This window comes from Saimiri boliviensis, chromosome 21 (assembly GCF_048565385.1).
Source record: "Saimiri boliviensis isolate mSaiBol1 chromosome 21, mSaiBol1.pri, whole genome shotgun sequence".
NCBI lineage: Eukaryota > Metazoa > Chordata > Mammalia > Primates > Cebidae > Saimiri > Saimiri boliviensis.
The window spans coordinates 12,316,308-12,329,313 of NC_133469.1; the positions used below are offsets into that span (position 1 = coordinate 12,316,308).

Here is a 13,006-nt window from a genome sequence, read left to right on the forward strand (position 1 = left end):
GTGGAATCTCACTCTTGTTGCCCAGGCTGGGGTACAATTGGCCGGGTTGGTCTCGAACTGCTGACCTCAGGTGATGCACCCGCCTCAGCCTCCCAAAGTGCTGGGATTACAGGCACCCCAACCCGCCTTCAATTCCTTTATTAATTTGCAAACTGTACCTGGGGAGGTGTTGGGGTTGGGAGGAGGGGAGATGAGCTGTCTCCATCAGGGTTCCCCTGCCAAGCCTGAGGAAAGTAGAGAAAGGAGCCCCAAGAATCTAAAGCACCCCAGGCCCTCCCACCTAGTCCCCCAAAAGGAATAGGGTGGAGCCACTTCACCAGGCCCTGGGAGGTGACTTTTGGGAGAGCTGCCTCACAGCAAGGGCCCTGGAAACAAAAGTGAAACTTAGTGCCCCAGACAAGCAGGGACAAGTCTGCCAAGGAAGCTGTGGCCAGAAGCACAGATCAGGTACCGCTGCCCCCTCTGCCCTCCGCTGCTGCTCCTTCCTGCCTGGCGGCCCTGCCGGGTCACAGCCCTGGCCTTCCCTTGCCCCTGCCCCATCCCCAGGCCTGGGCTCCCTCTCCTCTGGCTCCCGTGCCAACCCCACTCCCAGCCAGGCTCTATGCTCTGCTGTGTGGTTGCCCCATTGCTGCTTCTGAATGGGCTGCCTCCCCCACCTGTCCCAGCCCAGGCCCCCTGCTGAGACTCTCCCCTGAAAGTTATGGCCAGGCTGATGCTCCCCACCTTGGGAGGGTGCTCCCTGTGTGTGCTTCCCACCATTCTTGGGCTCTGGAACGGGGAGAACTGAACTAAAGGATGATTGGATCAATATGGAATTTAATTCACAGTGCTTTGATGAACTTTCTGTAAGATTTACTTTGTTTAAATACAAAGTCTTGGCCGGGCGCGGTGGCTCAAGCCTGTAGTCCCAGCACTTTGGGAGGCCGAGGCGGGTGGATCACAAGGTCAAGAGATCGAGACCATCCTGGTCAACATGGTGAAACCCCATCTCTACTAAAAATACAAAAAAATTAGCTGGGCATGGTGGCACGTGCCTGTAATCCCAGCTACTCAGGAGGCTGAGGCAGGAGAATTGCCTGAACCCAGGAGGCGAAGGTTGCAGTGAGCCGAGATCGCGCCATTGCACTCCAGCCTGGGTAACAAGAGGGAAACTCCGTCTCAAAAAAATAAAAAAATAAATACAAAGTCTTATGTGAGGGTGTCGGGGAGGGAATGGTCTCTGAAGCACAAGATAAATCATCCCTCCCAAGGATGTCTCCACTGTGGGCACAGGAGGATGCAGATGACCCCAAACACATGCTCTTCCTCCACAATCGCCATAACTTGAAATATAGGGAAAAACTCAATGAGCAGGAGAAATGCTCTTATTTTAAAATGTAGCGAGAAGAGAGCTCAGTCCCCAGTGGCTCCCTCCTGCAGGGCCTGTGTTGCAGAGGCTGGACAGGGCTGGCCTGGAAAGGGGCCCCAGCTCCATCCACCCAGCTCCATGTTCTGGGCAGGTTACCCCGCCCTCTGCGCCTCTGGCACCTCCTCTGTAAAATGGGAATGGCCCCTGTAGGCCCAGGTCATCATCACATGAGCTCAGAACCTCACAGCACTTACAAGAGTGGTCTGGGCCTCAGGTTTCAGTTCTGCTATGATCTAAAAATAATAATATACAGAGTTGAAATGTCAGGAAGGAACTGAGCTGAAAGGTTAAAAGCTATCATTTGGAGGTGAGGAGTTTCATTTTTTTTTTTTTTTTTTAGACAGAATTTCACTCTTGTCACCTAGGCTGGAGTGCAGTGGCGCCATCTCAGCTCACTGCAACCTCCGACTGGCGTTTCCAGCAATTCTCCTGCCTCAGCCTCCGGAGTATCTGGGATTACAGGCACCTGCCACTAGGCCTGGCTCATTTTTCTGTATTTTTAGTAGAGACTGGGTTTCACCATGTTGGCCAGGCTGGTCTCAAACTCCTGACCTCAAGTGATCTGCCTGCCTCGGCCTCCCAAAGTGCTGGGATGACAGGCATGAACCATAACTCTCAGGCAAGAACTTTATTCTCTTTTGCATTTTCCTAATGGTTTGGAGAGTGGGTGGGCAGAAGTACTAGGAGAGTGAAGAATGTACCCATGGAAAGACCAGAGCTGGGCCCTGAGCAGGGAGACGTCACCCTGGCCCTGCTGCCCCTGCCACCATCTCCTTCTCTTGTTCTCTCCCTGGTCTTCCTGCCTGGGAAGGCAGTAGAAATTCTCAGGCCTGTGGAGGGATGGGGGCGGCCCAGGGTTGTCCAGGGAGCTGTGTGGAGAGGACATCAATCTGGAGGGCTCCAGGGAGCACTGTCCGCATTGGCTGGTTTCTCTCTTGTGTCTTCAGAAACACAGTGGTGCAAATGGATCCAGGCACATTCTTTGATGACTTTTATAATAGACCCATCCTTTCTCATCGGAACACCATCTGGCTGTGCTACGAAGTGAAAATGAAAACAAACGACCACTCAAGGCCCCTTTTGGTTGCAGATATCTTTGAAGGCGAGGTACCCCCCAGACTCCAATTAATTTGTGGGCAGGAGCTAAGCCAGCTGGGGAAGCAAAGCACGCACTGATCAGTGAAATGCCCTGCGGTGGGCTATCCAGTGTGTACTTTTCTCCCACGTTTTTCAAGTCCGTGGCCCTGTCCTTCCAGTTTGACCTTCCTACCTGACCTTCCTGCTTGACTTTCCTGCTTGACCTTCCTGCTTGACTTTCCTGCTTGACTTTCCTGCTTGACTTTCCTGCTTTACCTTCCTGCTTGACCTTCCTGCTTGACTTTCCTGCTTGACCTTCCTGCTTGACCTTCCTGCTTGACTTTCCTGCTTGACTTTCCTGCTTGACCTTCCTGCTTGACTTTCCTACTTGACCTTCCTGCCTGACCTTTCTGCTTGACCTTCCTGCTTGACCATCAGATTGTGGAGGGGGTTTGACTCTTCACAGGGCCTTTTTATTCTTTTCTTTTCTTTTTTTTTGAGATGGAGTTTCACTCTTGTTGCCCAGGCTAGAGTGCAATGGAGGCATCTCGGCTCACAGAAGTCTCCAACTCCTGGGTTCAGGCAATCTGTCGCATCAGACTCACCGTGCTCAGCCTAATTTTGATGTTTTATTTAATCCAATGTAGCTAACATATTACTTCAACATTAATTAACATAAAATTCTTCACAAGATAGTGAAATTTCTTTTTCTTCTCACACTGAGTCTTTGAAATGAGTGGTGTAGGCCACGCACAGTGGCTTCTGCCTGTAATCCCAGCACTTTGGGAGGCTGAGGCAGGCAGATCACCTGAGGTTAGATGTTCAAAACCAGCCTAGCCAACATGGTGAAACACAGTCTCTACTAAAAATACAAAAAAGTTAGCCAGGCGTGGTGGTGGGCACCTGTAATCCCAGATACTCAAGAGGCTGAGGCAGGATAATCGCTTGAACCCATAAGGCAGAGGTTGTGGGAAGCCGAGATTACACCATTGCACACCAGCCTGGGCAACAAGACGAAACTCTTACTCAAAGAGAGAGAGAGAGAGAAAGAAATAGAGAGAGAGAGAGAGAGAGAGAGAGAGAGATACAGAAATTAGTGCCGTATTTTTCTTGTGGCCAAGTCTCTCATCAGGCTCCATTTCACATGCTCTGTAGCCCCTGTGGCCAGTGCCCAACTCCTGACATGGGACAGCACAGGTCCAGCGGCCTCCCCAGCAGATGGCAGGCAGCAACGAGGCCGACCCCAGAGGGCTAGGCCACAGCTGGGACTGAGTATGTCTGGTGAATGGATGCCTGGGAGAATGGATGCCAGAATTCAAGCATGAGGCTGTGAACAGGGCCAGGAAAACTACCAACAGAAGGGAAGCACGTGTCTCAGTGCACCCTGTGATGCTTCAACGGCATGACTGAGACGGGGAAATTTACAATGAACAGAAATGCGTTGGCTCCAGTTCTGGACTCTGGGAAGTCCAATGTCAAGGCACCAGCAAGTTTCCGGGGCCTGTGAGCTGCACCGTCACGTGGGGGTGAAGGTTGTTGGGGAAGCTCAGGGGATGCTGCAGACAGAGCGGCCTGGGATGTGGAGTCACTGCTGCTCCACCACATGGGGACAGAGGAAGCAGGAGTTTAGTCTGACACGCTGCCCCTCCAGCTGGAGGGGAAAAGACAGAGAGAGGGGCTGAAGTCACCCTCAAAGGTGTAGCCCCCACAGCCTCATAGTCGAGTGTCAGTGCCACCTCTTAAGGCCGTTACAATAGCAATTAACCCTGAACATGAGCTTTGGAGCAGACACTCAAACCAAACAGGAGGGATGGAGGAAAGGAGCTTCAATGAAGCTCCCCTGGGCTCCGTCCTGGCCCCTCCTCCCCCTGCCCCACCCCTGCACTCCTGCTCAGTGTCCCACAGCTTCCCCTGCCCCCTCCTCTTCTCCCAGGTCTATTTGAAGCCTCAACACCACCCAGAGATGAGATTCCTCCACTGGTTCCGCAACTGGAAGCTGCGTAGTGACCAGGAGTACGACGTCACCTGGTTTGTGTCCTGGAGCCCCTGCCCAGTGTGTGCAAGGAACATGGCCGAGTTCCTGGCCAAGGACGGGAAGGTCACCCTGACCATCTTCGTGGCCCGCCTCTACTACTTCTGGGACCCACATTACCAGAAGGAGCTTCGCAGACTGTGTCAGAGGAGAGACAGTCCTCATGCCACCATGAAGATCATGAGTTATGGCGGTGAGAAGTGGGGGTTCAGGGGTGTGAGAGGGACTGCGTGAGGATCTGCGATGAGTGCCTCCCACACCTACCTGTGGGTCTGTGATGCCAGCAGACGCCAAGTGTCCCAGGGGAGCCTGTGGGGTCAGGTCTGGCACTGAGTGTAACTAACATCCCGGAGTAGGTCTGGGAGGGGAGGGTCCCAGGGTCACAAAGAGAGGCCAGCTGGGTGTGACTGCGTTCTCTCTTCTTTTTCTCAGAATTTCAACACTGTTGGAACAATTTCGTAGAAAACCAAGGAAAGCCATTCAAGCCTTGGAATGCGCTGCCTAAACATTACACATTACTGCGCATCACGCTGGGGGAGGTTCTCAGGTGAGGGTCTCCCTCCGGCCTCATCACCTCTCTCCTCTCACCTCCTGCTCATCCTCCTGAGGCCTCCCCTCTGTCCAGAGCAGGTCCCCTCCTGGCCGAGCCCTCCTGCCCTCCCTCCTGCCCCACTTCCTGCCCTCTTGTCACACCCCCAACCCCCACCCTCATCCCCACCTCTGCTCCCTCCACCTCGCTGTCTCCCCTGCTTTCCTGGGCCCTTCCTGTGAGTGAGAGGCCCCTTCTGCCTCCGGAGTGACCTCCATCCACCCCTGAGGCCGCCCTCCCCTCAGCCTGGGAGCCCCAGCCTGGCTCCTTCCATCTCCCTGGCATAACCAAATTTGTCATAAAATGGCGTGAATACTCATAAGTCTGAGTCTTGGAAGCTTTGAGCAACAGCCTTAAAGGCTGAACTGAGCCCCTGAGAAGGAGCCGCCTTTGTGGAAACAGAGCTTCAGGCTTCGGCTGCCATAGAAGATGACCCAGGACGGGTGTCACAGCCATTTATTTTTCACAGATGTGAAGGCTGCAAGTCCAAGGTGGAGCCATCGGCTGGGTTGTTTCCTCTAAGGCCTAAAGCCGCTCCTCCTGGTTGGCAGGGGTCCCTCTTGGCCATGTCCTCTGTTCACCTGCACCCCTGGCATCTCTCTGCCTCCAAATGTCCTCCTGGTTTATGGACCCCAGCCAAGTGAATTTAGGCCCACCCTAGAGTTCTCATTTAAATTAATCATCTGATGAAAGGACCTGTCTCCAGGCTGGGTGCAGAGGTTCATGCCTGTAATTGCAGCACTTTGGGAGTGTGAGGCGGGTGATCACCTGAGGTCAGGAGTTGAAGACCAGCCTGGCCAACATGTCAAAGCCCCGCCTCTACCAAAAATAAACAACTAGCCAGGCGGGTGGTGTAAGCCTGTAATCCCAGCTACACCAGCAGCTCAGGCAGGAGAATGGCTTGAACACGGGAGGCAGAAGTTGCGGTGAGTCCAGACTGTGGCACTGCACTCCAGCCTGGGGAAAGATCGAAACTTTCCAAACAAAAAAGAAAGGACCTGTTTTCAAATACAGTCACCCTTTGAGGCATTGGGGGTTGGGGCTTCAATATGTGGATTTGGGGGAGAAACAGTGCAACAAGCACAGTCATCGTGGGCGGGCCTAGGGGGCGGGGGAGGGGTTCCTGTCCTCTGTGTGTGTGCCTCCCAGGGGGTCCTGACCCGACCCTCACAGCCCCTCCACCCAGACCTTCCTGCATGCTCCATCCACCCCATTCCTCCTGCATGCCAGAGGACATGCCACACTCCTGAGCCTGTCGTTAGCCCCCAACAGGCTCCCTCTCCAAGGCTGCTCCTCTTCTCACTCTCTCTTTGGGGTCCCCACATGACCCCTCAGCTGATGCCCCTGGCTTCCCCAGCCAGACTCCTCCCAGTTCCAGGCTCTGCAGCGTCCCATCAGAGCTCACATCCTCCCCTCTGTCCAGTCCAGGGAGAAGACCTGGCATTTCTGTTTTGGAAATGCCTCTGCACTGGGTGCTAAGAGTTCACTTTTATTTTTATAATTTGTGGTATTGTGTGGACAGGCATTTTTTGGCAATGGAAGAAAATCCTGTGAATTATCAAAAAAAAAAAAAAAAGTCCCTAGCAGGCTTTTCTCCTGCTGGTCCCGCTCAGGAGTGTCTCTGCCCCATGCTGGGTGTGGTAGTATTAACCCCGCTTGCAGGAGGGAAGCCCCAGCGGGTTCATCTCCGGCAGGGACTGAGGGTGAGCAGAGCGAGGACTGGGTTGCATGGTGAGGCCAGGGAAGGAGACCCAGCTCTAGCTCAGGGAGAGTGGCAGGGGCCTCCCCGGAGGGCCTGAGCACACGGAGCTGACCCTGGGATACCCTGACAAGGCCCCGACAGGCCCCAGGGCTGCAGGGATCTCCCACTGAGCCCCAGAAGGGCTCAGAGGGGGAGGTTTGGAGATTCCAGCAAGTGACCAGGAGCCCCTCTGACAGGTACGAAGGGATTTGGGGAGCAAGGATTAAGGAGCGGGAGGTGGGAGGGAGGGAAGGCAAGGCAGTCCAAAAAGGTTCTTACTCCTCTGGGCATCCAGCATCCCTCACCCCTCCGCTGTCCACAGATACCGGATGGATCCAGGCACATTCACTTACAACTTTACCAACAACCCTTCGGTCCATGGACAGCACCAGACCTACCTGTGTTACAAGGTGGAGCACCTGCACAATGGCACCTGGGTCCCGCTGCACCAGCACAGGGGCTTCATACTCAACGAGGTGATCACCAGACACCCGCATCCACGCAGGGCCCTCCCCATCCAGGGACACGCATGGCTGGAAGGTTCTGGGTGGGACCGGTGGAGCCCTACACACTGTCTGTCACCTGTGCTTCCTGCACTGCTGCCGCTTGGCCCTGGGGTTCGGGGAGACCTCAGCTTCAGTGACTTAGGATCAGCAGCTTCCAGCCCCACATGCGTAACCGGCCACATGTCTCAGGTGCACCACTAGTCCAGAGTCACCCCCAAGTCCAGGGCTCAGCCATCCCCTCTCCTGCTGTTCTCTGAGAGGGTCGGGGCAGAGGAAAAGGGTCTGCACCAGGGCCAGGTGGAATCAAAGGCAAAGTGCTTCCTGAGACCCTCCCAGGATCCCCTCACAGACGAAGCTCTCACCAGGAATCATTAGAACGGTGGGATTTGAGGACTCAGGGCCCACCCGACCTCACAAGGCCAGGATTCCTCAGTGTCTGCTCCTGGGCTACATCCTGCGGGGAGAGAGACTGAGGCAGGAGAGGCTGATCAGGGATTCCGTCCTGACCAGGGTAGAGCCCACAGCAAGGCCAGAACAGGCCCACATCAGGATGCAGGGATGGCCAGCATTTGGGGAGGAGCCGGGACAGGATGGGCCAAGGGGCCCTGAGCCAGAGGGACGATCTTCCCTGGCCCCTGCCCAGCACAGCCCCTGGTTAGAGAGGACAAGTTCTGCTTTGCTCTGGTGCTAGACATGGGGTCTCCTCTGAGCTTTATGAGCTCAATGTAGACCCTGCTGGGCCCACACACACTGCTTGGAAGCTACTTTTTAGGGCACCAGTCTCCATCACCGCCTATCCCGTGGGACAGGACTCCCCCGCAGAATGACCCACAGCCCCTTCTCGGCACAGACCGTGTCCTCTCTTCTGCCCTGAGTCCTCTCCATACTGGCGTCCTGGGCTTCACTAGTTCCTCATTGAAATGGAAAATCCTTCACTTGTGTTTGGACAAAATGCCTTAATTCCTTGGGCTCAACAAGGACAATCACCCCATGACCAGGGCCCTTCCCCATTTGGGGTTAGTCCTACTAGGGGCCCCTGTCCCCACTTCTCCCTGCAAAGGGAGCCCTCTGGCCTCAGTCTATGTATGTCACTCTAACTCAATACTCCGACTCAATGTGGAAGCTTCTATAATTATAGGTCACTGAAGGGGTGGGCTGAGGGGGAATGATGGGTAGAGAGGTCAGTCTCCCCACAAGGGATTCAGATGCAACTCAGTGGCATCTGTCCTCCCTCCCCTAGCTCTGCAGCCCCTCCCTGCAGGCCTGGGCCCAGATTGAGGGTCCTGAAGGCACTGACCTCAGGTCCAAAATAAGACCATACTCCAAACACTCAGTATCAGAGAAATCCCTTCGCAACATCAAATAAAATTAATACATTATTTTCAAAATCAGGTCGGGTGTGGTGGCTCACATCTGTAATCCCAGCACTTTGGGAAGCCAAGGCAAGAGCATCACTTGAGGTCAGGAGTTTAAGACCAGCCTGGTCACCGTGGTGAAACCCCATGTCTTTAAAAATATAAAAATTAGCCAGGTGTGGGGGCATGTGCCTGTAGTCCCAGCTATTGGAGAGGCTGAGGCACAAGAATCGCTTCAACCCAGGAGGTGGAGGTTGCAGTGAGCTGAGATGGCACCATTGCACTCCAGCCTCGGAGACAGAACCAGACTTTTTGTCTAAAAAAATAAGAAGAAGAAAAGAAAACAAAATCATCTTGATAACTGGGGTTTGGTGCCCCTTCTAATCTTGTGTGGGAGGCTGCCCCGCACCCAGCCTCACCTGATCCAGGCTGTCCCTCCCTGCTCACAAAAGATGGCCTCACAACTTGCTTTCTTTTCTAGGCTTCAAACAGTCTCAGTGTCCCTGAAGGCCGCCATGCAGAGCTGTGCCTCCTGGACCTGATTTCCTTTTGGAAGCGGAAACAGGCCCAGTGCTACAGGGTCACCTGCTTCATCTCCTGGAGCCCCTGCTTCAGCTGTGCTGAGAAGGTGGCTGAATTCCTTCAAGAGAACCCACACGTGAACCTGCGCATCTTCGCTGCCCGCATCTATGATTATCTTCCAGGATATGAGGAGGGGCTGCAAATGCTGCAGAATGCTGGGGCCCAAGTCTCCATCATGACCTCTGAGGGTGAGAAGGGAAGGTTCCAGTGGGGTGGGTGGGGTGGGTGGGGGTAGGAGAGGTCCATGAGAAGAATAGGAGAAAGGCCTTGGTCTGCTGCCTGCAGAGGCGAGGGCTGCACTCTGCCTGACTTTGGGGTCTATGGGAAGAGAGAGGCCAGGCCAGGAGATGGGGGCCTGGGAAGGGCGGGGAGGGTGGCTGCAAGTAGAAGACAGACTTGGGGCTTCCAGAAAGAATGAGACCTGGGCTGGCTCAGATTCCAATGGGAAGGAAGTGCCTGATGAAGGAGGGAAGTCCCTAGGGGAGGCAGAGGGAAAGGAGGGACCGAAACCAGCATGTGGAAGTCTGTCCTGAGAGTCAGGGCCCTCGGTGCCTCCTTCCCACAGGGGAACATGACTTACCTCCCCTGTCCTGTTTCAGAGTTTGGGCACTGCTGGGACACCTTTGTGGATCACCAGGGACGCCGCTTCAAGCCCTGGGAGGGACTAGATGAGCACAGCCAAGCCCTGAGTGGGAGGCTGCAGGCCATTCTCCAGGTGAGGGCTTCCTCCCTCTGCCCAGAGCCCAATCGGCCTCTCCTCCTCCCCTCTCCCTCTGGGCCTTGCCTTCCCCTCTGCTCAGAGCCTCCCCTGGGTTCCCTGCTCTCCCCAGGGCACCCAGCTCTGTCTCTCCCTTTCCTTCTCACAGCCTCCCTCTCTCTCCCACCTCCCAGGTCCCCCCTCCTCTCCTGTCATTGTCCCTGTCCCCAGGCCTCCTCCCTGTGCCCTCTTTCTACTCTCTCAGTCCCTGCTCCACTCAACTCCCTGCTCTTCCTGAATCAGGGAAACTGATGGATGAGCCTCAGTCTCTAAGGAAGAGACCTGGGCTGAACAGCAGAATAAAAGATCTTCTTCCAAGAAATGTAACCAGGCCGTTTACCACCATCTCCAGCTGATCACAGAAGCCAGCAAAGCAGTGCACTCCTGACAAGTAGATTATTTTAAAAATTAAAGCGAATTACTTTTAATAAAAAATTTATGTGATGTTTCAAGAATACAGTAGTGAGATTGTGCTCAGTATTCTCAGAAAGGTTTCAAACCTACTCATCCAGTGACAATTTGAATTGGCTTTATATGTAGAGGAATAAAATGAAATACTTTTTTTTTTTTTTTTTTTTTTTAGACAGTGTCTCACTTTATCACCCAGGCTAGAATGCAATGGCATGATCTCGGCTCACTACAACCTCTGCCTCCCAGTTTCAAGCAATTCTCCTGCCTCAGCCTCCCAAGTAGCTAGGACTACAGGCACACGCCACCACGCCTGGCTAATTTTTGCATTTTTAGTAGAGACGGCGTTTCACCTTGTTGGCCATGATGGTCTCGATCTATTGACCTTGTGATCTGCCTGCCTCGGCCTCCCAAAGTGCTAGGACTACAGGTGTGAGCCACCACACCCAGCCTAAATCTACCCTTTATAAGGACATCAGACATATTGGATTACCCTGATGACTTCATCCACCATGCCTGGCCTTTCTTATATTGGAGACTTACCTATGTAAAAGCTAAGCTATGTGTACATGAGGGCGAACTGACAGTGTGACAAGATTTATTACTTTCTTGATATAAAGAAAGTTATCCAGGGCCAGGCATGGTGACTCACACCTGTAATCCCAGCACTGTGGGAGGCCGAGGTGGGTGGATCACCTGAGGTCAGGAGTTTGAGACCAGCCTGGCCAACATGGTGAAACCCTATATCTAATACAAACATTAGCTGGGAATGGTGGCAGGTGCCTGTAATCCCAAGTACTCGAGAGGCTGAGGCAGGAGAATTGCTTGAACCTGGGACGCAGAGGTTGTAGTGAGCCAAGATTGAGCCACTGCTCTTCAGCCTGATCTAGGTAATTTAGTTTGACATCAAATGCACAAAAGCACAATAAATGCAAGCACTGATGGGAAGTAAAGTAGGTGCTTACCAAGGAGGATGATTGCTTTCTCCAAATGAGGGTGAACTCACTTTTAAACTTGTCAAGGTGCAAACCTCACAGCCCAGGTCAACAGGAGGAAAATAGCCCTCCTAGGCCGGGTGTGGTGGCTCTGCACTTTGGGAGGCTGAGGGCGGTGGATCACAAGGTCAGGAGTTCAAGACCAGCCTGGCCAATATGGTGAAACCCTGTCTCTACTAAAAATAGAAAAATTAGCCAGGCATGGTGGTGGGTGCCTGTAATCCCAGCTACTCGGGAGGCTGAGTCAGGAGAATTACCTGAACCCAGGAGGCAGAGGTTACAGTGAGCGGAGATCACACCACTGTACTCCAGCCTTGGTGACAAGGTGAGACTCTCAAAAACAAAAACAAAACAAAATTTTAAAACCTTCCTAACAGGAAATCTCCCAAACAGAAGGGGGAAAGACCCCTCCCCAACCTTATCCCAAATAAAACAGAATGCAAACCCAATTCTGGAATTTTGTCCAAGAAAGATCTACCAGGGGGCTGAAGGGGTTACCAGTGTGGTTACCTCCCACCATAGTTCGGTGGGCTGGTGATTCCTCTGGAGGATCCCACTTCGGACACCATGTATGTCAAAGTCAAAACTGTGGAGAGGAATCTCTAAATTTAATGTTTTATTTCTGTGGGAAGTAGAAAAGTTCATTTTTAAATTTTCCTTTCTTGTTAAAAAATAAGTGTGCTAATCACTTTTTGTTAAGCCCTATCCTATGTAGCTGTTAGACATGCCATGCTTACAGGCACATGGTACATTCTACGTCCTTGTACTTTAACCAAGATATCTGTACTGGATGTGCTTGTTCACAGGCATGTCCCAGCTCTCCATTGCTTTTACCTGTTTGGAAAAGTTTTAAGTTATTAGCCAACTGGGTTTTAGTTTAGATTGTGAGGTCTGGCTCCAACCAATGGAGACAGACACAGCAGTAAGAATGACCCCAAATGCTTAAAAGAAATTGTATGTTTTCCTTTGTTCATTGTACTTTCGTGGCAAGATGGCTAGTGAGAGTACCCTTTCTGCAGTCCAGGAAGTAAAATTGGGTTGCTAAAAATTTCTTTGTCTCAGTACTCGTTTCTCTTTGCAGCACCAATCATCTATTTCCAACAATTTGGGAAGAAGAATTGCAATTCAGCATGTACATGACGAACAAAGGGAAGGTTAAAGATTTTATAACAAGGAGAAATATTTCTGTTCCTGTTTCAGAAAGTTCCTGGGCCCCAGGAAGGGTTGGGAGCTGGCAGGTTCCATTGATGAGCCACTGTAGTAGGCATCGTGAGTTCAAGAGTTGCAGCAATTCATCTCAGAAGTTGTAGGTGAAGCTGGTTTCAGGGTACAGGATGAGCAGCTTCAGCCATCAGGCTCGTGGAAGCAATGTTCTGTAGCGGGAGCACTTTCCCCTCTTGGCTCCTGGCCTCTGTTTTAGTTGGGCATGACAAGAGTGACCTAATGCTTAGCATCAGTTCTTACAAAAGATGTTTCTCAAAACGTAGCTTTCACACTTAGGTATATTTCTACTACCCATTTATATTCAGTTCAATGACAAGATTCAGGTATGCTGG

The 13,006-nt window shown here is 52.7% G+C and overlaps 1 protein-coding gene across 3 annotated transcripts; it reads left to right on the forward strand.

Annotated features, from left to right (window-relative positions):
• Positions 1-339: 339 nt before the first annotated feature.
• Positions 340-12,498, forward strand: LOC101035383 (DNA dC->dU-editing enzyme APOBEC-3G-like). 3 transcript variants are annotated; one of them, XM_010343448.3, is made up of 8 exons: positions 343-447; positions 2,356-2,515; positions 4,419-4,710; positions 4,950-5,064; positions 7,170-7,323; positions 9,190-9,478; positions 9,890-10,005; positions 10,291-12,498. In XM_010343448.3, the coding sequence occupies exons 2-8, from the start codon at positions 2,372-2,374 to the stop codon at positions 10,297-10,299; spliced, it is 1,119 nt and encodes a 372-aa protein (XP_010341750.2). In that variant the 5' UTR covers positions 343-447; positions 2,356-2,371; the 3' UTR covers positions 10,300-12,498. The 3 variants fall into 3 exon arrangements, with proteins under 3 accessions (XP_074246894.1, XP_010341750.2, XP_074246893.1); XM_074390792.1 differs by lacking the exon at positions 343-447 and adding an exon at positions 1,782-2,027; XM_074390793.1 differs by lacking the exon at positions 2,356-2,515 and having other exon boundaries at positions 340-447.
• The last annotated feature ends 508 nt before the right edge of the window (positions 12,499-13,006 follow it).

Coding starts and splice junctions, on each gene's coding strand:
- LOC101035383 (XM_010343448.3), top strand. CDS start 2,372: ATGGATCCAGGCACATTCTTTGATGACTTTTATAATAGACCCATCCTT. Junction 4,711..4,949: donor GAAGATCATGAGTTATGGCG/GTGAGAAGTGGG, acceptor TCTTTTTCTCAG/AATTTCAACACTGTTGGAAC. Junction 7,324..9,189: donor GGGGCTTCATACTCAACGAG/GTGATCACCAGA, acceptor TTTCTTTTCTAG/GCTTCAAACAGTCTCAGTGT.